Source organism: Carettochelys insculpta, chromosome 6 (genome assembly GCF_033958435.1).
Source record: "Carettochelys insculpta isolate YL-2023 chromosome 6, ASM3395843v1, whole genome shotgun sequence".
Taxonomy (NCBI): domain Eukaryota; kingdom Metazoa; phylum Chordata; order Testudines; family Carettochelyidae; genus Carettochelys; species Carettochelys insculpta.
In genome coordinates, this window is record NC_134142.1 from 100,751,524 (window position 1) to 100,775,255 (window position 23,732).

The 23,732-nt window shown below is 40.6% G+C and overlaps 1 protein-coding gene across 6 annotated transcripts in view; it reads right to left on the bottom strand.

The window, feature by feature from the left end:
• NAV2 (neuron navigator 2) overlaps nt 1–23,732 on the bottom strand; it is a 359,017-nt gene that overhangs the window by 8,482 nt on the left and 326,803 nt on the right. For all 6 annotated transcript variants that reach the window (XM_074997678.1, XM_074997676.1, XM_074997677.1 and 3 more), the window contains 10 exons: nt 20,691–20,844; nt 18,849–19,008; nt 18,270–18,370; nt 16,211–16,306; nt 15,627–15,795; nt 12,589–12,824; nt 11,443–11,597; nt 10,321–10,392; nt 9,956–10,152; nt 9,605–9,723 (listed from right to left, as the gene is read on the bottom strand). In XM_074997678.1, the coding sequence (XP_074853779.1) occupies nt 9,605–9,723; nt 9,956–10,152; nt 10,321–10,392; nt 11,443–11,597; nt 12,589–12,824; nt 15,627–15,795; nt 16,211–16,306; nt 18,270–18,370; nt 18,849–19,008; nt 20,691–20,844 (1,459 nt within the window). The remainder of the gene's footprint in view (nt 1–9,604; nt 9,724–9,955; nt 10,153–10,320; nt 10,393–11,442; nt 11,598–12,588; nt 12,825–15,626; nt 15,796–16,210; nt 16,307–18,269; nt 18,371–18,848; nt 19,009–20,690; nt 20,845–23,732) is intronic.

A 23,732-nucleotide genomic window follows, 5' to 3' on the forward strand; every position in this document is an offset into this window, starting at 1 on the left:
CCGTGTATTACCATACCACTTTCGAAGAAAGTGGCCTGTGTAGAAACGGCCCATGACAGTTTTTTCTAATGTTCAACCTAAGCCTGTCTTGGTGCAATTTAAGCTCATTGCTGCTTGTCCTATCATCAGAGCTTAAGCAGAATATTTTTGCTCCCTCCTCCTTGTAACAACTTTTTAGGTACTTGAAAGCTGTTACGTCCCCCTCCGCGTCTTCTCTTTTCCAGACTAAACTAACCCAATTATTTCACTCTTCCCTCATAAGTCATTTTTCCAGATCTTTAATCACTTTTGTTGCTCTTCTCTGAACCTTCTCCAATTTCTCCACATCTTTCCTGGAAGGTGGTTCCCAGAACTAGACAATACTCCAGTTGAGCCTAATCAGCACAGAGTAGAGCAGAATTACTTCTTGTGTTTTGTTTGCAACACTCTTGTTAATACATCCTAAAGGCCGTGTCTACACTAGCCCCAAACTTCGAAATGGCCATGCAAATGGCCATTTCAAAGTTTACTAATGAAGCGCTGAAATACATATTCAGCGCTTCACTAGCATGCAGGCGGCCGTGGCACTTCGAAATGACGCGCCTTGCCGCCGCGCGGCTCGTCCAGACAGGGCTCCTTTTCGAAAGTACCCCGCCTACTTTGAAGTCCCCTTATTCCTATGAGCAGATGGGAATAACGGGACTTCGAAGTAGGCGGGGGTCCTTTCGAAAAGGAGCCCCGTCAGGACAAGCAGCGCAGCGGCAAGCCGCGTCAATTTCGAAGTGCTGCGGCCGCCCACATGCTAATGAGGCGCTGAATATGTATTTCAGCGCTTCATTAGTAAACTTCAAAATGGCCATTTGCATGGCCATTTCGAAGTTTGGGGCTAGTGTAGACATAGCCAGAATGATTACTTTTTTTGCAAGAGTGTCACACTGTTGACTCATATTCAGCTTGTGGTCCATTATGACTCTTGGATCCCTTTCTGCAGTACTCCTTCCTAGGGAGTCACTTCCCCTTTTGTATATGTGTAATTGTTCCTTCCTAAATGGATTATTTTGCATTTGTCCTTATTGAATTTCATTCTAGTTTCCGGGGTTGCCCCTATTTCCCTTTTTATAGATGGGAACTATATCTGCCCTTTTTCAGTCTTCTGGGATTGCTCTTGTCTTTTATGACTTTTCAAAAATGATAGCTAATGGCTCAGATACAAACTTCATCAGCTCCTTGAGTATGCTAGGATGAATTTCATCAAGCCTTGGTGGCTTGAAGACATCTAAGTATTTTTTTAACTTATTTTCCTATTTCAACTTCTGAATTTTCTCCAGCATTCATTATGCTAGGTGTCCAATTACCACCAACCTTCGGTGAAAATCAAAACAAAGACGTCATTAAGCATCTCTGCCATTTCTCTATTTTCTGCTATTGTTTTCCCCTCTTCATTCTACCTTGTCCTTGGTCTTCCTTTTGCTTTTAATATATTTGTAGCATGTTTTCTTGTTACTCTTTATGTCTCAAGGTGTGCGTCTACACTTGCACTCCCCTTTAGAAAGAGACATGCAAATGAAGTAAATAAAATGCAAATGAGGTGTAAATTTGCGTATGTGGCACCTCATTTGCATATTCTAATTTTGAAAGAGCTTTTTTCAAAAGAAGAAAGCCAGCATAGATACTGCTCTTTCGAAAGTAAACCCCATCTTCAAAAAAATCCTTCTCCCCTTTATTTAATGGGAAGAAGGATTCTTTTGAAGATGGGGTTTACTTTCAAAAGAGCAGCATCTACACTGGCTTTCTTCTTTTGAAAGAAGCTTTTTCGAAATTAGAATATGCAAATGAGGTGCACAGTGTGCAAATTTACGCCTCATTTGCATTTTTGGTTTACCTCAATTGCATACCTCTTTCAAAAGAGGAATACAAGTGTACACGCACCCAAGTGGTTACAGCTCATTTTGTGCCTTTGCCTTTCTAATTTTGCCCCTAAGTATTAGATTCCAGTAATCCTTTCAAATTTAACCTCGTTTCCGCTTTCGGTAGGTCACCTTTTTGATTTTTAGATCATTCCAGATCTCTTGTTTAAGCGAGGATGGTCTCTTGCCATACTTCCTGTCTTTTCTACACAATGGATTCATTTTGCACCCTTAATAATGTCTCTTTGAAAAACTGCCAACATCTTCAATTGTTTTTCCTCTGAGACTTGCTTCCTATGGGACCTAAAGTAATTTCCAGCACTTTCAGAACTCTAAGGACAATTTCCTTCAGCTTCCATCCACTCAGCTGTCATAAAGGCTGCTATCTTTATTCGCCACGTAGAGCTAGTTGGTGGAAACTCTGAAGTATATGAATGCTCTTCCTTGCATTGACTCTTACTGGACGTATCTACACTAGCCCCAAACTTCAAAATTGCCAGGCAAATGGCCATTTCGAAGTTTACTAATGAAGCGCTGAAATACATATTCAGCGCCTCATTAGCATGCGGTCAGCCACAGCACTTTGAAATTGACGCGCCTCGCCGCCACTTGGCTCGTCCCGACGGGAATCCTTTTCGAAAGGACCTTGCCTACTTCGAAGTCCCGTTATCCCCATCTGCTCATGGGAATAAGGGGACTTTGAAGTAGGCTGGGTCCTTTCGAAAAGGAGCCCCATCGGGACGAGCCGTGCAGCGGCGAGGTGCATCAATTTCGAAGTGCCACGGCCGCCCGCATGCTAATGAAGCGCTGAATATGTATTTCAGCGCTTCATTAGTAAACTTCGAAATGGCCATTTGCCTGGCAATTTCGAAGTCTGGGGCTAGTGTAGACACGGCCACTGTCAGTTACACTGGGAGCAACTGACCACTACTCCCCTGCTGGCAGGGTTCCCTCTTTTTCTTTTCTACTTATGCCAGAATAAATTCTGTTACGTGAACCACGGCATGTGTGCATGTGCACCACTGAGAGAAACACATGCTGCCCACTGTGGGTGGCTGTGGTGCTATGCTAATCAGCAGGGTGGCACCTGTATCTCTCCTGAGCAGCTACCCAAGTGCTCATCTTACAGAGAACACTGCTTCCTAGTCCAGCATGCTGTTTCCAGAGCAATCCAAGGTGAATGATCGCAACCAGTACCCTGGTTAAGAATGAAATCTAGGTCTCCTGGATGGTGATATGGAGCATTAGCACCAAATAGGCACCAAGAAAACAGTGTCTGCATGCCACTAACAATGAGGAAGAAACAGCACAATGTTTAATTCTATCTTCCAATGAAACAAATGTGCTACTGAGATGACTGTACTTGAAGAGGACCTCACAATCAACTGAGACCTCAGGCAATGTTTTCTGAAAAATTTGCTACTGTTTGTGATGGTGCGTTAGATCAGGAAAATTAAATGGTAAAGGTCCATTTCTGTTACCGATCCTGCAGATTGAAGACAGACAAAAAACACTCTTCATGGCGCAATGCAATACTCAGTTGGAGTAAGGATAGCAGAAGGATGCTCTGAATAAATACAGAAAGAAACACAATGATCTCCACAGTAACAGCACATAACAGGAGACTTGGCTACAAAGATGCATAGACATCAAACAGTGTATAACAGACTAATTCCTTCCTGGATGATTCTGATCCCATCAAATTATATGAGCCAAGTGGCTTGTTCCACTAGAAATGGTGCAATGGTAGTGTACATAATTATAGATTAATACATGGCAGCAAAGTGCAGCTTCAGAAATTATGCAATGATCAATTGTTTTTAAATTTTAATGTTTATTCCATTCTGAAATTAAGGCAAAGTGATCAAATGAGTTGGCACAGTTGTCCAGTAGGTGGTGCCAGCCAGTCTTACACTGAGTCTACTATTTAAATCTGTTTGCTCACCAGATGGAGCATTCATCACAGCTGCTAAAAAGTGGAGAGATTTGTATGCTGTAAGTAAGGCTCCTGGATATTGGAAAAAAGACAAACGTTTCCTTTAATTCTTTGTCCAGCTCTGAAAAAATGTTACATAAGTACGTTTCTTATTTAAGTAATTACCACATCTCTAGTGTGCTACAAAACCCAGGTACTAACAGCATTACTCTATGATCTGAAAGCAGTTGGTTTACATGAAACAGAGAGAAGGCTGGAGGCAGGAGAGATGAAAGTACTTTGGAAGAGGGTGTGAGAAAAACAATGAGTTTAAGAGACAGAAGAAGATAAATGGAAGAGTAGGATATGAAATTAGGATATCAGATTGGTTGCAATAAAATAAGGATTACAATGGTAGGAATGCTCAGAAGACAACAAGATGCCAAACACAACCAACAACACATCCCCAAAGTCAAGCAGTCCTAGAAGCTGATCACCCAGTAAACGGTGGAAACAATGAGAAGTCCTGTGGCACCTTATAGACTAACAGATTTTTTTTGAGCATAAGCTTTCATGGGCAAAGACCCATTTCATCTGATGCATCTATCAGATGCCACAGGACTTCTTGTTGTTTTTGTAGATACAGACTAGCATGGCTAATCTTCTGATAGTAAATGGTGGGACATTGTATGCAAGGACGTAACAGGATAGACATAATGGAGAATCAACCCATAGACAGGAATGAATGGCTGTACTACTCACGGTATCTGTGAATATACTTTGAGATGAAAATAAATAAGAAAAACATTTATCTGGCAAATTCATGACTGGAACAGACATTCTCTTCCATTGCAATCAACAGTTATTGCAACCCTTGCAGATGATCACTAGGAATGTTCCCCCTGTGCATATTAGAAGGTGGCAGTCCCTAGTGACATTGTACAAGTTCCAGAGATAAAGCACATAAGAATGTACCAGACAGGCAGGAAGCAGACTCTGGGACCCCCTATTTGCTCTAGCTGAGGCCGAAAACAGTAACAGGAGGGAGAGAGAGATGGATTTTTACATCCCTGCTTTTAGGAATAGAACCAAAACCAAGGCTGAAGAAGTCCAATGGGAACAGCCTTTAAAAGGATCCAATTGGCCCACATGTCATTTGTCCATAATGCATCTTTAAATGGCAATACAAATATACAGTTTTTCATTCAGTCCATGTCCAGCCCCACAGGCACTGGACTGAGATTAGGAAGCTGCCCTTTCTCCCTGATAGTGGCTCCCTCTGACAAGATGTATTCACAAATGAGCATTTCTGGGTATGGGGGACAGACAGATTTCAGGATCGAATGTACATTTCTAGTAATAGTTTTTTCACAAGAACACCTTGGTATTAACTGGCCATGAACAAATTCTGGTGGGAAAGTAGAAAAGGATTTCTCATAATCAGAAGAGCAACATTCTGGAATAGCCTCTCAACAAGTGATATGAGGGTAAACAACTGAATTAGTTTTGAGACATCAGGACACATTTACAAGTGTTTTGTGTGACAGGGCTGCTTGTGATAGTGCTCAGCAGCTTCAGGACTTAGTTCCAGTTTATGCCTTATGTCCCTAAAAGCTCATGTTTTGGGGCTTCAGCAAGCTACCTGCAGGGGTCACGAAGAGACTTCCCACTCCCTTTCCTCAAAGGTATTCCTCAGCTGGAGATGGAACAATCTGTTCCAAGGCTCTGAAGTTGCACCAAGCTTTCTGTTTCTCATGAGCTCCGCCGACTGGTTCTTGCTCACATACTCAGGGTCTGATTGTCTAAGTGGGGTTCAAAAGGAATTTCCCCACATCACTTTAGCAGTAACTGAACGGTTCTTTCACCTTCCTCTGCAGCATGTGGCAGGGGTCACTTGCCAGGATCATCTGGGAGTCTCATTCAATCATTTCTCTGCCACTGCAGAGGCTGTGGGGAATGGTGTATCTTGGTCCTATGAATTTATTGAAACAAAATCTATTTTTTGAGGCTTGCAGTCATAATTCCTATCCACAGACACAGGGAAACAAAAGTTTTGGAGTAAGCTGAGCCATTACACAAGATAACTAAGTTCAACAGAATACGGAAAAGGAAAAAAAAGAAATCAGGAAGCTAGACAAAAAGACCCTGAAAGCCAAAAACAAGGAAATGGGAAATACTTAGCCCTGGTAAGGAGGCCATTTAAGTGACTGTCAGGAGGCCACAAACAGCATGCACAACCAAAACAAAAACAGGAAGCAGGTAGCATGGGCTATTCTCTTTTTGTTCTAAACATTCCAATGCTTTGCAAATCTCTGATGTGAATGACTCAAAATGCAGTACAGGCAGAGTTGCAACTTATGTGAGTATTGTGATCCCGTTTTATTGATTGAAAAACACAGGCACGCACTGGTTAAGTCACCTGTCCAAAGGCAAAAAGCAACTTCCATTTCCCTGTTTTAAAGATGATCTGTAAAGGAAATTTTCATGAGTGGTTCCACTTGTAGTTCCCCCCTTCTTTGGGAAGATACAAAGAAAACCTGAAAGTTATTTTTTAAATGTATTTGTTTGCTTTTTGCCTAAAAAGGATCAGATATGTCAAGTAACCAAAGGGCAGAGCTTATCCTATACTATGTGTCTGCACAGGGCCAGTAATGATTGTCCTCGATATGCTCAAGGCCTCTAGAAGCTACCACTGAAACAATGAAAAGTAATAACAGCCTGGTCTTCTGTCGTTTGGACAGAAAAATTATTCGGAGGATTCTGGCAGGTAGTTTTAGGTGAAGGGCTAATTGTGTGGAATCTTTTAACACGAGTATTCTCTGCAGTAGTCTTCAAACATTGGTATGTTAACAATGAAGCCTACATATTAAGCAGCATAACAAAATCCTTCCTGTCAATTACTCTGTTTTCAGTCTATTGTGGTGTCATGACTTCACTAATTCTCCAGCTGCCATGCAATCATTTTTCCAATGCGGACAAGAACTGACTCTCTACTCTAGAAATGACATTTGACAAGAAAAAAGTTACTATTTTATTATTTATAAGCAAAAACCATGCTTTCTTTGCACATCATGAAGTAGAAAAAAAAGGAAGCTCAACATTAATGAAAATCAAAGCAATATCTAAACATTAATTTAAAATATTATTATTATTAATTTTCACCCTATATTTTTAGACAAGAAGGGGCCATTAGGATCACTTAGTCTAAAACCTCTTCCTTATCACAGGCGAGAGGTCCTGGCCCAGTAATTTCTGCATCAAGTGCATAATTTCTGTTTGAGCTACTGCATACATTTTAAAAAGATATCCAGTCTTAATATGAAAACATCAAGTGGCCAGGAATCCACCATATCCCCTAGTTTACATTGTTCCATCCCTCATTAAAATTTGTGCTTATTTACTTGTTGGAATTTATTTAGCTCCATCTTCTAGCCATTATATCACTTTGTATCTTTTTCTGCTAAAGAGTCATCTACTACCAGAAAACTCTTTCCCCCCCAATGTAGATACTTGTAAAATATGACCAAATTATCCCTTAACCTTCTAAAGGACTGACCAAACAGAATGAGTTTCTGTCTCACACTATAAAGCCAGCTTTCCAGATTTTAAATCATTAATGCAGCTGTTTTCTCAATCCTTTTCTATTTTTCAATATCCTATTTGAAGTGTGGGTACCAAAGCATCACACAATATTGCATCAATGACTTTGCTAATGCTGTGTTGGGAGGTGATGCTACCTCCCAACTCCTACATGATAGTCTGCTGCTGATGCCTTCCAAGATCATATTCACCATCTTAGCTGTAGCATTTCACTGGTTGCTGTGGTTCAACTAATTACCTACCATTACTCCTAAAACCTTTTCAGTGTCACTGCATTCCAGGACACTATCTGCCATTCTGTGTCGCCTACATTCTTTGTTCCTTGATATAGTACCTTGGTGTAGTATGTCCAGATGAGCTCACCTTGTCATGCAATCCAGATCAGAGATATGGATGTGGAAAACCTACACTTGCCTTTCCTTCTGATTTAATGCAACTGGGTTGATTTTTTAGTTGGAGAGGCTGCTGCAGGGGAGAAGCAAAAAATGGGGACACAGATGCATCCGAAAAATTATTTCGGCCAGCATAAAATCTGCAAGCTGTTCCACGATATTGAAACACAATGAGTTTATTTTTAATAATAAATCTTATGAACCACCACTTTCACTCATACACCTATAAGACTTTACTACCATTAATTAGATAAATGTCATGGCACTCGTATGAGGTAGGTGTTTTAGTATTCTTACTTTGTGGATGGGGAACTGAAGTACCAAGACACCAACTGCTTTGTCTAGCTCACACAGCAAATCAGTAGCAGACCTGAAGAGAGCACACATCTCCTGGCTACAAGCTCCCTGCACTAGCCACAGACATGCTGGCTCCCATAAAATGATATAAGTGCCAGTACTATCCCAGCTGTCTAAAACTGCTGGAGAACCTGAATTTTTAATCAGATGCTAAGTGCAGGCAGTTCAATAACTCTGCTCAGATTAGATTTAATGAAGTTTTCTTTACAGACCCTGGAGGAACTTCAAAGAAAGTGAGTCAACATTTTATAACCTGGCCTGGGAAATAAAAGACCAAGTGCTTGTGAGAACAATCCTGAACACTTATTCAATACATCTCTCCAAATGCTGCTTAGGCTTATCAGTTGAAAGACAGTTACAAGTTGTGGAAAGAGTTCATTGACCATTGTAAACATATTGAAAATTCTTGTTTAGTTTTTAAGAAAAATTAGGGATAATAGTGTAAACAAGTGCTTTTATGTATGGAAATTTAGATGTGTGCTAACATTTTTGAAAAGTGTATAAGGGTGCATCTACACTAGCTAGCTACTTCGAAGTAGCTGGCACAACGTCGAAATAGCACCCGTTGCGTCTTCACGCGCCATGAGCTATTTTGACATTGAAATCGATGTTAGGCGGCGAGACGTCAAAATCGCTATTCCTATCTGAAGATGGGAACAGCGCCCTACTTCGACGTTCAACGTCGAAGTAGGGCATGTGTAGACAATCCGTGTCCCGCTACATCAAAATAGTGGGGTCCTCCATGGCAGCCATCAGCTGAGGGGTTGAGAGACGCTCTGTCCAGCCCCTGCAGGGCTCTATGGTCGCCACGTGCAGCAGCACTTAGCCCAGGGCTTCTGGCTGCTGCTGCTGCTGCAGCTGGGGGTCTGCAACCAGTTGTCGGCTCTGCGGACCTCGTGCTGTGCAGGCCGAGTGTGTTTGGGAGGGGCCCTTTAAGGGAGCGGCTTCCTCTTGCCCCAGAAGGGCTAGTCCAGCCTGTGACCCCATCCGCAGGCTTTGCTGGCCCCTTATTTCGATGGAGAGTGCTTGTGTGTGTGGATACTCTGCATTTCCTTCCGGGGTGGCTCCTTTCAATGTTCCCCGTTGCTACTTCGACGTTGAACATCGATGGCACCAGCCCTGGAGGACGTGTAGACAATACGCGTCGAAGTAGCCTATTTCGATGATCTTACTTCAAAATAGGTTACTTCGACGTAGTGTGCTAGTGTAGACGTAGCCTAAGTGACCTAGGAGTGTAAGTCCCATTTTCAAAAAATGACTTAGGCACTCAGGAGCCTAATTCTTATTGAAATTCAAAAAGGGCTTCACCATCAATGCCAAAATCATTTTTGAAAATTTTATCCAACGTATCTAGTTGTTTCTAGAGGAAAGTGTTAAGGTGGTTTTGTTGCATCTGGTATCTTCTTGCTATTTAGACAGAAACACTGTTCAGGTTTCATACTTGACCTCCTCACCTGTAGTCCTTCTCTGACTGCCTCCAGAAGATATGGGATAATAGAGTAGTTCCACAAATCAGTAAACCAGACCCTAGAACCATCCACATCTATTGGACAAGAGAGGAAGAGTCGTGGACCTAAAAGAAGAAATTAAAGTCACATCATGAGAATTTTAAAAACTTCCCTTATGTCCACAATCTATCTATTATGATCCCTTGGTACAGTTTTGCTGGATAGCATGGTCAGTCAAAAATGTGGTTTTTATAAATCATCTCCCCTAATTTCAGTGGAGTGCATGGAACTGAGATATTTCCTCTCAGAAACATTCGAAAATGCTTTGGTGCTGGAACACAAATTCTCATCTCTCACCAATAGTAACATCAGAGGAACTGTGAGCCTCCAGGAACTTGTTGAGATGCTGCCAGACCTTGGGAATCCAGTCAATGATTTTAACCAGTTCTGCATTTCTCATCCTGGCACTGATTTCAGTTTCGATTAGTTTTCGTCTCAGGAAACGACCAAGAAAGCCCTTGACTGGCTCAGTGTGGTTAGCACATAGCACCCATCTGAAGCAGAACAAGAGAAGTGTCAAGGATTTACCTGTTAGTCTAAAGAGTGACAGCCTAGATTCCAGATGGATTTTGTTCATCCTGTCTAGCTGATATTTTCTTTATACTCTCAGCTAAGCAGTACAATAATAGCCATCAGGTAATCTGACAATTTACATACAGTACCTGAAATTGTGGTGTAGTTGAAGGTTAGGAGTTGAGGATGTGGCCTGATTCATCGTCCCAATAATGTAAGGACTATGAGAAAACAATGAACAAATTAGCAGGCAATAATTCAAACACAATTAATAAGTAACTTTCAAATTAAGACTTTACAACCCCAATGGGTTTACTCCAGCCACTCATCTACCAGTATAGTTAATCTGCAGGTACAAATAACCGTACTTGCGATGAACTGTGGATGCAAAAGTATCACCTACAAAGAGAGGCCTTCACTGAAAACTGGGTTCTTAATATTCCAGGACTATTGTGTGTGATGAATACAATTTATGCAAATACTTTACTACACACACACACACACACACACACACGCACACACACACACAGAGTTCCATTCAGCACACACACACACACACACACACACACACACAGTTCCATTCAGCGAGCAGGGATTTGCCACCTGTGGCTCTGGAGATGCATGCAGCTCTTTAAGGACTTCCTTGTGGCTCCTGATGTTATAATTGAAAAGTTTAAAACAAACAAACAACCAAAAAACCCCTCCTGATTATTTTCAATAAATGGTGAACGTCTAAGAGCCCAAAAATGAACCACTCATATCTAAATAGCAGACGATATGTGATCTCGAAACGTTGGATAACTCTCCCTAACGTCCTCCAGAGAGATAGAAGGTTTGGGAGTGAAAGTCAGGAAGACAGTGGTGCAAACACACATGTAAAGTGTGAGGAAACAGAATGCATAAAAAGTTTGTGAACATCCTGCAGTGAACAAGTATCGCATTACAAATCATTATGTGCGCACTCTTCTTAAAATAGGGGTTACAAAAAATATGGTTTGACATTATTTATTAAGTACCGTCTCATATTCACATGCATCGTGGCTCTTTAGTTACTGAGTTTTTCACTGAATCAGAAAAAAACGGCTCTTCTTGCTTTTTTGGTTGCTGACCCCTGAACTAGGCTCTTTTGACAGAATCAGTTCTAGCCATTTCAGCCCACAGTCTCAAAAATAATCTGATACAATTTTCTAGCATTTATTTTATTGATCATGGTATAAGTCTGACTCAGTGGAAGGACCAGTTTTAGGGGGCTGAAGTGTAGATCCCATTACCATTTGTGGTACTTGCAGTTCAGAAGCCCATTGAAGATCTCTCCTAGGGAGCTGACATGATGCAAATTATCCAGAATGATGACAAGAGGCATATCCACAGCATTGTTTTCACTATTACATTGGTCAGCAAGGTTGGACAAATATTGCCGCAGTTCCTGCAAAGCATATGTAGAAAAGGAAGCTGGTTTTTGTATTATTCCTTGGAAACTCAATTAGCAGAGGAAAAAGATTTGCTATTTGACTGTTGGATTCAGCTCTAGAATAGCCGTTGATAATAAAAATAACATAGCCTGCTTTGCTTGAGCCACACAAGGCCAGACTGTTCCAAGTGGAGTAAATATATGACTTCTCACTTTTAACTTTTGCCTTAGCCTGAATACTTTTTGGTGTTAAAGACTCAAATATGTGCCAGGAGTCCTTTTTGGGGAGCCTATTTGGAAATTACCAGGGTGCAAGGTCTGCCTTTTTGCTAACATATCTTGTGCTACACTGTACAGAGCTCTGAGGTGTTTAAATAACTTATATCTTAGCATACTGGGTAAGGCAGGTCAGAAGGCACAGAAGTAGCAGCATACCTTGGCTGCCCATGCTTGCCATGTTTGATGATATTCTTGCTCTTGTTTTACTCTCTAACAGCAGCACATAGAATGAGTTGGCTGTCATGTTCATGTGCAGAGGCAGAATTTAGATGACTGGGACAACAGCATGGAAAAAATTCAGTGCCACAACTGAATATTTGGGTAAGATTACTCTCATCATCTCTGAAGTGTGCATTAAACAGGATTACTAAATCTATATCAATTGGTGGTGAATATACTCCCAGCCAGCACTTTGCTTTCAAAAACTCCCTATTAGGCTTGTGGCCATTGCATTTATAACATGGCAGGGTAGCTTTGTTTTCTTACCTACAAACCTTACCAGAGGTATATACAGAAAAATGCTGCTGCTGCTATTGTTTGTAGCCACACAGCCACTCTAACTTTTAGATTAAGGCAACGTAGAGGTGCATTATATTGTTACCTTTTTTTCAAACTAAGGATTTTAATCACAGTAGTCTACTGCTATTTACTTAAAGTTAATAGTTGAGTCTCTCATTTCTGACACATAGTAGCAGTGATTCTATAAAGACACCTTCCATTTTCTCACCTTACTGGACTTATGATCCACATTGAAGGTTGCAATAACTCCATCAGCCAGCTCTCTGCCCTCTCTAAGTACCATAAACTCAGACAGACGATTTGCTAGGTATGTTTTACCAGTGCCACTTGGTCCAGACAAGATAATCCGTCTATGTTCCATTAAGAGAGACACATATCGCTGCAGTATAGGCTTTGGAATCAGTGACTCAAACACAAGACAATCCAAACTGTTCTCACAGATACCTGTATTTAGAAAATCATCATTAGTCAGGGGAGCTACACTTTTCTAAAGTTGCTAAAAACCCTTTCCATCAAAAAAGCAGGGGTTTTAAACTTCTGCCCCAGTAGCAAAAATATGGAAAATCTCTCTATTTTAACTGGCAAGTTTACGTTAAATTAGAGTTAAAGGCTAGAAGAAAACACTGATCTATACGGAAAATCTGATTTTGTGTGTGTGTGTGTGTGTGTGAGAGAGAGAGAGAGAGAGAGAGAGAGAGACCGACCTTAAGGCCAGTTACACCAGGAAACACCCCAAAAGCTTCACTCAGAAGCTGCTATCTCCACCTACATCAATTATAGGCAAAAAGCAGTCCAGTAGCACTTTAAAGACTAACAAAATAATTTATTAGATGATGAGCTTTTGTGGGACAGACCCACTTCTTCCAATCATAGCCATACCAGAACAGAATGTTCCCTCCCCCAAATGAAGACTCCTATCTACATTATATTATATCTCGTGGTAGAGGAGAGTCATTAATCAGCTAGTTACACTGCATGCAAAGGACTACCTCTACTGGGAGCTCTCTCAGTTCTCTAGCTCTCAGATTAGCCAGCACAGTTTATGCTGCATAAGTTCTGCCCAGGACAAATGGTCTTAGATACAATTATTGGTTAAACTGTATTCCCATGAATCATCTCAGTCCTCTGGATTTCTGAAAGTTTATTTTATTTATCAAGAATTACTGGGTAAAGCCTGGCTTCCAATTCTACTGTACATTAATCTATTCTTAGGCCATTTTGTTGTCAAGTACAGTCATGGGAAGAGATGCATTTACCCAGAATTCAGCCATTTTTTGCTGCTCTGCTAAACAAAACAAATCTATCATCAGGTCCCCTGGTCTTCTCCAAATACCCAGACCATTTGCTCCAAACTCTTTCTGTGAATTAATACAGACAGCTTCAGGCATAAAGTATCATAGAGGAGCATTTGTGCAATGTCAGCAGTCACTTTAGTCATAACTGGCTCAGGGCAAGCACACAAAGCTTAAAAAAAACCTGAAGGAATGTTGGCACCTCATATGTTGACAGAACTGTTAGCACCTGACTGATTACTTACAAGATCAAACATTTGTATGCACAGCTCTATATGTGGAAGGTACGAAATGAATTATTGGCTTCCCATGAATTGACTAAGATAGAATTTTTAAATGAAACCTAAGTATATCTTAAATGAATCTACAAAGCATAAGTAAAACCATTGCAAACTGAATATATATAGCTTATTTAGCGTGACAAGTTCTCAAGCAACATTTCATTCAAGTTGTATTTTGGGGCATTTAGAAGAATGTCTCAGATCCTGGATAAACCTGAGTGAACTGAAACGTTTCAGTATTTTTGTGATCGTGTTTTTCCTGCTATACAGCTAACACTAACAGCTTGCATACTCTGTGAGGTAAACACACCTCAGAGGAGTGTAATTTCGAAACTGCTGAAATGTCCTGCATATTAACCAGCCTAGGTAGACCCTGCTTGGTGTACTTTAACAAAAATGTTATATCAAGCAGTATTATGTTCAAGCGTTCTTCAGAACTTGTAGCACACACCAGCGCTAAATTACACTGGTGGGTCTGTGATGGTAACTCAGTCATATTGCTGCTGTTTAGGGACATGAAAGAGAAATGGGTTCCATCTCCGTTCCCTCTTTAGACCCTTTTTCAGCCTCTTCAGTCCTTCATGGAGTAGGAAGAGGACATTTTCTGTTGCTTAACAGTTGCTCTGGTTGATTAAACAAGCAGAACTGTCAGCCAGTAAAGTGACTCCCACACAGTGCCCCTTGGATGGAAGGCAGCTGACTATGGCACACATCTGAAGACTGAGGAAGGGACAGAATGAGTTCCCAAAGGAAATAAAAGATAAGGGCTGTGTCTACACTAGCCCATGCATATGGCCATTTCGAAGTTTACTAATGAAGTGCTGAAATACATATTCAGCGCCTCATTAGAATGCTGGCAGCCACCGCACTTCGAAATTGATGCGGCTCGCCACTGAGTGGCTCATCCAGACAGGGCTCCTTTTCAAAAGGACCCCTCCAACTTTGAAATCCCCTTATTCCTATCAGCAGATAGGAATAAGGGGATTTTGAAGTTGGTGGGGTCCTTTCAAAAGGAGCCCCGTCTGGACAATCTGCGTGGCAGCGAGCCATGTCAATTTCGAAGTGCCATGCCTGCCGGCATTCTAATGAGGTGCTGCATATCTATTCCAGCACTTCATTAGTAAACTTCAAAATGGCCATTTGCATGGCCATTTTGAAGTTTTGGGCTAGTGTAGACATAGCCATGTTGTCTTAAAAAAACCAAAAAGATTCCTCCATCCCAATGAAAAAAAGAAGGAAGGAAAGAATAAACATAACAGAGTTCAAACCATGAATCGTGAGATCTTTTCTAGCTGTGACCCAATGAGAGACCTTCATTGAGATCAATGAGCTCTCGTAGAGAAATGCGCTAAACAACAGAAGCAAAGTTATTAGAGTCTGGCCCAAGTTGCTTTCCTATTCCAGGACAAGATCTGCTGTAAGTTAGTACTACTATTATAGGATTAAGAAGATAGAGTGATACAGAGTTAGGGTACAGGCACATTGTCTTAATACTCTTCAGAGTCTAATGTTTACATTCGCAAACCACTGAAAAAATAAGATACAGTTGGATTAAAGCAAGAGACAGGAAAAAAATATAATAAAAAGTCTCCCATTTTTTGAGCTTCCTAAAACCATTGCATTTATGAGATATAATTACTGAGAACTACAATGGATGGATCAAGTATAATTACCTTTGATAGTAACTGAGATGGTATTGTTTTCACCAACCAGATAGCCACAGGGCAGCAGCTCCGGTGTCTCTGCACTATTTGTGCGTTTGATTTCCCCAATGTTGTATCCCAAAACACTGTCCGAATTCAATCCTAACTGGCTCACTGGATCCACATGAATGATATATTCCTGAGATGACAAAAATAGCTTCCAAAATCTGCTTGATCTGATGGTTCTACGTCACAATAGTAACATGCAATAACAACATTTAGGGACTGCTTTGTATTTTCAAAGTGCTACAAATACATTATCTAATTAATCCTCAATGCATCCCTGTCAAGTAGGAGGGTAACTTATCTCTGCTTCACAAACAGGGAAGCTGAAGTAGAAAGAAGTTAACTGAACTTCCCATACTCCCACAGCATGTCTATCTAAGCCAAGATTAGAATGCAGTGATCCCTGGAGCTGAGCATGCTCAGACCCACATGCAAATCCAAGCCTTCATGGAGGTCCACAACGTAATGTAGTTAGTTGTACTGTTACTATGAAAAAAGTTATTACTGAATTGGAAGATTCAAACACACAGTAAATTGTCACTGTTTACCTTAAATAATCGTCTAACAACCCCATCCAGTACATCCCATTTTGTCTTGCCACTGACTCCAATGCAGCCAATGAGGAAGAGGCGGGGCCTGGAATCCTAATACATACAAATGTATTAATTACAGCAAAAAGAAAACTAGTGATGTGAGACTATCCACAGTTAACGATTTATTTTAAACCCTGGTTTGTCTCTAGCACAACACTATGAGGTAAATTTTGAAAACATTACGCTACCACTCTGTATTCTACTGAATAGTCTTTGCATTGATAAATGTACAATTAAAATAATGGTTATTAATATACCTTAATATATTGTAAAGTGCAATCTGCTAGACATTTTAAATATCAGAAGGAGAAAAAGAAAATAAGAAAATTATAGTCATTATAATCAGAAACTTACATTGTTGTACCACGTTTATTCCAGATCAAGTATGCTTAATTGGTAAGTGAAAAAAGTTTCCCTCTCCTCATTTCTGAAAATTCCACAAGCATCTGAAAATCAAGTTAGATTCTGTCTCTCTCTTCACAATACCAGAAGACTTTAGTTTATGATTTTGTTCATGATTGACTATGGTAGAACAGAAACCAACTTGTTCTTCAACAATTGCCTGGGATCTACACTGCTAACAGAAAAAGTAATTGCTGTCATTAAAGACAACAGATATGAGGCCAAGACACATCAGTATAAGAAGTTATCATTTCTATTTCATTATTTTGCTGACCACAAACACAGATGTAGTCAAACAGAATAAATCATTTTTATAATTAATTAGCTTATCAGTGGGAGCATCCTTGGTGAATGAAATTCCCCACAGAATTTACTCGTGTAAATCTGGCACTTAATAAAAAGCAGATCTGTTGATTCAACTTCATTTCCAGTTATTTGATTAATTTTATGTCACTTTATTGAATACATGCAAGTGTGAGTGACACAAATTATTCCTCAAATAGGTGTTTATTAAGGAATGTTTGTTAAGTAACTCAATGATCTGGTGTGGCTGGTGCACTATAAATGCAATTTAGCACATTTATACTTGTACAGATTTATTAAGTGGACTGCAATCAATGCACAACACTTGAAACGTGGCTGCTGCTTAATCAGTTTAAAAATAACCAGATGTATTTGCAGGTCATGGGACAGAAGGGTTCCTCGAAAGAGGAATAAGGGGGAGGAGAGGAATAAGGGGATTTTGAAAGGAGTGGGGCCCTTTCGAAAAGGACCCCCATGTAGCCACACTGAGCCGCGCGCTTTCGAAAGCGGCGCTTTCGAAGTGCTGCGGCTGGAAGCGTCCTAATGCTAATGAAACGCCAAGGGGTTTAACTAGGGAACAATTTTGAAATGTGACCCTGATTTAAATTTTGGAGTAACAAGCTTTGTGTTTCCTCATATTGGACCCATCAGTTTTGCTGTGAGGCAGGCTACTCTTCTTATTGTCTGTCTCAACAGAATTATTTTAATCCTAATTAGTCTGAGAACTGGATAACTGTTAAAAGAAATGTTTGCCAAACAAAGTCAAACAGAATCCAATGCAGTAAAGGCAGGAGTTCAGGATCAAAACCCAAACCAGTTGGCTGTGGCCATGCTACCTATCACTTGCGGAAGAGGTATGTAAATTACAGCCGTTTGAAAATGCGAATGAGGCACTGCCATGCATATGCAGTGCCTCATTAGCATAACGGTGGCCACATGAATTTCAAAGTTGCTAACTTCGAAGTGTTGACTGGCAGTCTAGCCGCAGGCACTTCGAAAAATGTGACCAACTTTGAAATTCCGTGACTCTCAAAAGGAATTGGGAGTAAGGGAATTTCGAAGTTGGGCATGTATTTTGAAGCGCCTGTGGCTAGACTGCTGGTCGGCGCTTCAAAGTTAGCAGCTTCGAAATTCGCGTGGCTGCCATTATTCTAAGGAGACACTGCATATGCATGGCAGAGCCTCATTTACATTTTTGAACAGCTGTAATTTACATGCCCCTTCCGAAAGGGAGAGGTAGTGTGGCCACAGCTGTTATGTTTCAAAGCTGAAGGGTGTATAAACAGGCCTAATATAAAATACAGCTCACCTCCTTCCATTTTATTTCATCTTGAAAGTTAACAACTATTTTAACATGCCTGCCTCCTTCCTTCCGGGCACAACCATCACCAGTGTCATCTAACAGCATGTCTGTGAATTGCAAACATCAAAAGCCTCTTAGTTTTACAATGACAGCAAAGAAGAGCATTACACTAATATTTTTGTTACAAACATAGTCCTCGTGCACAGGGGTGAAATGTGAGAATACTGTTACTGACATCCCTGTCCAATGTGTAGAGAATTTTTAAAAATGGAAGATCACAGAAAATTGTCACTATCAGTTACAAAATATTTTCTCTTCTGCAAAATATCACGTCGGCAAATGTACACAATTAAATGGCTCTGAACATGAATCTAGGTGACTGAGGTCATAATTGGAAAGCTAGCTTTAAGGGTGTAGCAGTACTATGATGACAATCTAATAGAAGGGTTGGATAAGAGCAGTGGCTGACATATAACAACACCACAGTCACCAATAAGGCTTACTCTCTTGTTTTTCATGTCTAGCTAAAGTGAATATGCCAACTACAGGATAGCACTTGCCCATTGCCTTTCATATTATACTCACCAAGGCTGGTAGACTCTGTGAGGTTCAGGCTATGCTGAGAGACACCCATGGACTGTCTTGGTGAGGATGAAATGGAAACCTGAGACTGAGCCCTGCTACAGCTACCATGGTTTTCAGACTTCAACCGGTCATTTTCTGCCTTTAACTTCTCAATCTCACTCTTGAAAAGAAAAGCCAGTAGACAGGAAGCATGTGTTACCTCAATTCACTTGGAAATGGAAGAATACACTTTAAGAATCTAACTGAAGTATCCAAAGAATAAAATCCAGATGTTTTGTAAGATGCACATTTCGAAATCCTTTTGAAGAAGTGGCATACTACAAAATCTAGGTGGCACCCACTTTGTAGGGTTTGTAAACCAAGTGCATGCACACACCAGGGGCTCCTTTGTATTCTTCTAGTCCATCCCACAAGCTCTTTGAATGTCACCAGTCCCCCATACTCCTGTATTTCTGGGATTCCCTGAAATATTTTCTTTGCTGAGAAAATATTTTGTGTGCCTCTCTGCATTTCCCCTCCTCTCATTCCTGGGCTCCTCATTTTCTCTTCTCAAGGCAGAGGCTCTATGTGTGCTCTAATTCCTCCTTCCACTTGTACCAGGGTCCTTCAACCTCCCCTTCCTGCCAGAGGTTCTTGTACCTCCTTTACCTCCACTGCCATTTCTACCCATGCAAGAGGTTCTCCCAGCATTCACCCCTTCACTATATCAAGGTCCCCTAATCTCGCACGTACCAGGGGCAATGTACCCACCTCCCTGGTTCTAGGGGTCCTCTCTCTAGCCCATTCTCCAGTTCCTGGGGTCTCCCATACTCCACATCAGGTCAGGTCTATGTGCATGTTCCCATTTCCTCTTGTACCCTTCATTTCTCCTGAGCCCTACCACCCTAGTTGGTTGAGCTTGCAAAGGTCTCAAACACAACTCAGAAACACTGTCCCTGTTTTCCCCTTTTGAATGTCCAGTTTCCCCAAATCACCAAGATTCTGATCACTGATACCTAGAATATTCCCTGAAATTGACTAGATTCAGCATTCAGACATTATTGTGTCACATACAGATAGAAAGGGAAATGCCACTGAGTTACCTGTAAGGCTTTTGCCAGTTCATTAGAACTAATCCTTTACATTTTGATAAAAGTTTTCCAAAGCACACAAGTCACTTCCCTGCCCCCACTGAAATGTAGTCACCTCTAGGTGGAGCTTGGCAACTATCTAAATGTCCACTGGTAGTGGTCAAAGTAAATACTCTAAATAAGAACCTTGTACAATTGAATGTGTAATGCCAGAGGAGCATAGGGTGGGTGATAGCATCTACCCAAGTTGGAATTTGGGCAAGACACCAGGGTTCATGATGTCTACATTGGAGAGAAGTGCAACAGACCTTTCAGTGGCCAGGAGGCATCAGAGAACCTGGATTTTACACATCCTCTAAAATTATGTACAGGTTGAACCTCTTTCATCTGGTACCCTCAGGACCTGACTGGTGCCAGAGAAGAGAATTTGGCAGACTACAGGAAGTCAATATTGTTGAGCACATTACCAACACCTCCCCTGCTTACTGGGGCTCTTAGAAGACATCAAGGGGTAAATTACAGCTAACTAACAGCACAGAGCACTGAGAGCCAGTACTGGTGGTCAGAAACAAACTTCATAGGACCATGGGAAACTTGGCCACACACATGATAAGCATTAACTAAAATCATGCCGGATTACAGATGTTGCCGGACAAGAAAGTTCTGGATTAGAGGGATTCAGCCTATAGTGTGGTGAAGGACTAGTGAAGCACTTAACAGTTAAAAGCAAATATTTATTTATTTATTTATTTAGTTTTTGTTCCACTCCTACCTGCATCCTGTTCATAGCCTCCCGAAGCTGGTCTAGCTGGTGGGCAGAACTAAGGGCCTCCAGGCGAATATCCGTCAGTTTCATCTCTTTGTCTCTTAGCTCATTGCGTAGCTGCATGACTGTTTCAGCTTCACTGTCAGTACACTCAGAAATCCTGGGAAAGGTTGTAAAACAGTCAGTCAGCATGCTTGAGAAGATAACTTTCAAATGTTTTCTCAGAGTATTTAGGTAATAAAGCAAAAACAATTTTCCCTAAGTCAGCATGATGTGCCTGAAGGACAGAACTCAGTTGCTGCTTACAGCACAAATGATGAGATAAAAGTTCTATGTAGAAGCTTTTGTCTCATTTTCTTCTCAGTTCTAAAATACTGAGATAAAATTCCTGCAACATATTGCCCCCTTTTCTCTTGTTATGACTGTTTTTAAATCCCCAAGATTTTCCCATCTAATTATTTGATAACATTAAATGTCCACAGATTTTACCCTTTTCTCCAATTCCTGAATACTAATTGATTGAAAGTCCTTGCAAATTGCATTAATTTTCTCTCTAATTATCAAATGCCAACATAAAATACACTCACATTTTACCTCTTTATCATGTATCAACTATAGTTATACAGTCCTACAAACTTTTCCATTTTCCTTTAATTTGTGACAATGGATCTCATATTTGCCCCTCTTTCTTTTTTAAATCATCGAAGATTGATACCAAATTTCAGATTTTACCATTTATCATGTAATTACTAAATACTGATTAGAAAAATATCCTCTCAGGTTTGGAGGCGTTCCTCATATATTTTAATGGCTGCCCATACCCACCTCTCCCTTTTTGGGGGGAAACCTGTTGCCCTGAGTCATTCTCCACAGGGAGGTTAAATTCCCCCAACCTCAGGCTCCCTGGTCAGACCCATGGGTCCATCCAGCCCAACATCCTCCCCGTCAGCTCAGGACCATGGATCCATGAAGGCCATTAACTGTTCACTGTTATGTTGGTAAACTGGAGAGGGCTCACTACAGCGATTAAAGGATTAGTAAAAATGCCTTCTAGTGACAGTCTCAAAAATCTCAATCTGTGCATCTTAACAACGACATTAAGGGCAGGGGGTGTGTGACTTGATTATTCTTTCTAAGTGTGTGCACAGGAACAAGTAACTAATAATGCACCCTTCAGTCTGGCAGAGAAATGTGTAGCACAACCCAATGGCTGGAAGCTAAGACTAGACAAATTTGGACTGGAAATATAGCAAACAATTTAACAGTGAAAGTAATTAACTATTGGAATAATTTATCAGGCTTCACAATGGATTCTACATCACTCACCATTTTAAAATCAAGACTGAATGCTTTTGAAAAAGCACTGCTCTAGGAATTATTTGCAGAAGTTCCATAGCCTGTGTTATACAGAAGGCCAGACTAGAAGGTGTAGTGGTCCCTTCAGGTCTTGGAGTCGATAACACTATGAACCCAGGACTCTCAAACATCAGAAACCATCTCTACCAGCATAGGAATTATGCTTTGATAAGATTTGTGCATTAAACTAAATTCTGGGAACTACCCATCTTTGGACACCACTAGTATTTCTTTCGAAGTCATCATCACAAAGGAAATCTTTCAAACGCAAAAAAATCTAACTACATTAAGCCATACAGAGAGTAGCAGCAGTCACTTGGAGATTGATGAGCAAACAGAAAGATTTAAAGCTCAACAGGTGTGCACAGCTGGCTTCCCTACATGATTCCGGAGGGCTTTGGAACCCTATAGCTATACAGACATGATAAATTCCTTCTCGCTTTAAACCACTCATGCTTAAAAGTTTATTTTAATGGCAATTTTGTTGTTCTCCCCCAAACTCTGAGTAAACATCCTTTCAGCACATACAGGCAGCACTATAAACCTACATTATCTGGAAGATCATCATGCTGCCTCCTCATTCTGCTAAAGGTCCCCTAAGCAGCAGCCTGAATCTGCTACCCAATGCAAAGCAATTAAGCAGACTAAAGCTGCTGTTCAGATGCACGAGTTCATATGCAGGATAATCAGCACCAGAGCTGCATGCTTTCAGGGAGGTTTCAGTTTAAAAATATCTCTGTCTAAATCCCTAAGTAAATGAGCAAAGTTTTTCCTTCCACCAAAAAACAAACAAACCAAAATATCTACTGGTGCCCTGCCTTAAGCCCTTCCCACAGATGAAGGTGTTTGACCTTTGGTCAGTTCATCTGTAGCCTGTTGGCTCTCCAGATACTTGTCAAGACTACCCATATTCAGTGTATTTTGACTGATAACAGATATAATCAAAATATGATGAATTCCAACATTAAAAACTGGCTTTAAGCTTTAACTATGCCTTTGCATAATTGGCTAAGATTGCTAGAAAGTGATGATGTTGCAACTGACAGCCAGAAACAGCATGACTTTTAAATGTGGGTGGGGGGCTGTTTCATGATATCAACATCTTATCTCCATTGTTCTCTTGATTCTTATATGGAACAAATGATGGGAAAGTTCAAGTATGGATGCTATTCAAATGTATATGCCCTGAAATCAATCTGGAAATATCATCAGACAGGATTTTTTACAACACTTTCAAAGTTTCCTGATTTCAGCTAGGTAACACATGTTGCTCTTGTGGCCACTCTATTTCTCCTGATCCAAATCAAAATGAAGAAGTTACTGATACACTGTAATTATAAAACAGCTTTACAAGGCTCTCAGCATTTTATACACATTATATTCATAAAACAGGGTCGCACCATTATCCTCATTTTACAAATTGTCAGGCTGAAGCACAGAAAGTTTGTCTAAGGACACACAGTTAAGTCAAATGATAAGAGCCAGGACTTTGGCTTTTGGCATAAATGTTTGAAAAAATTCTTATTGTTCCATGAACTAGATCAACCACTTTGAAATTAAACTCTTCTCTGAATCTTACAGCAACGCACGTTGTCTTTACTTAATAGAAAACACAAAATGACAGATGTCAGTCAACCTGTGCCGGAACCTGTGCAGGATGAGGAGACATTTCAATTATTTCTGCAGTCCAAG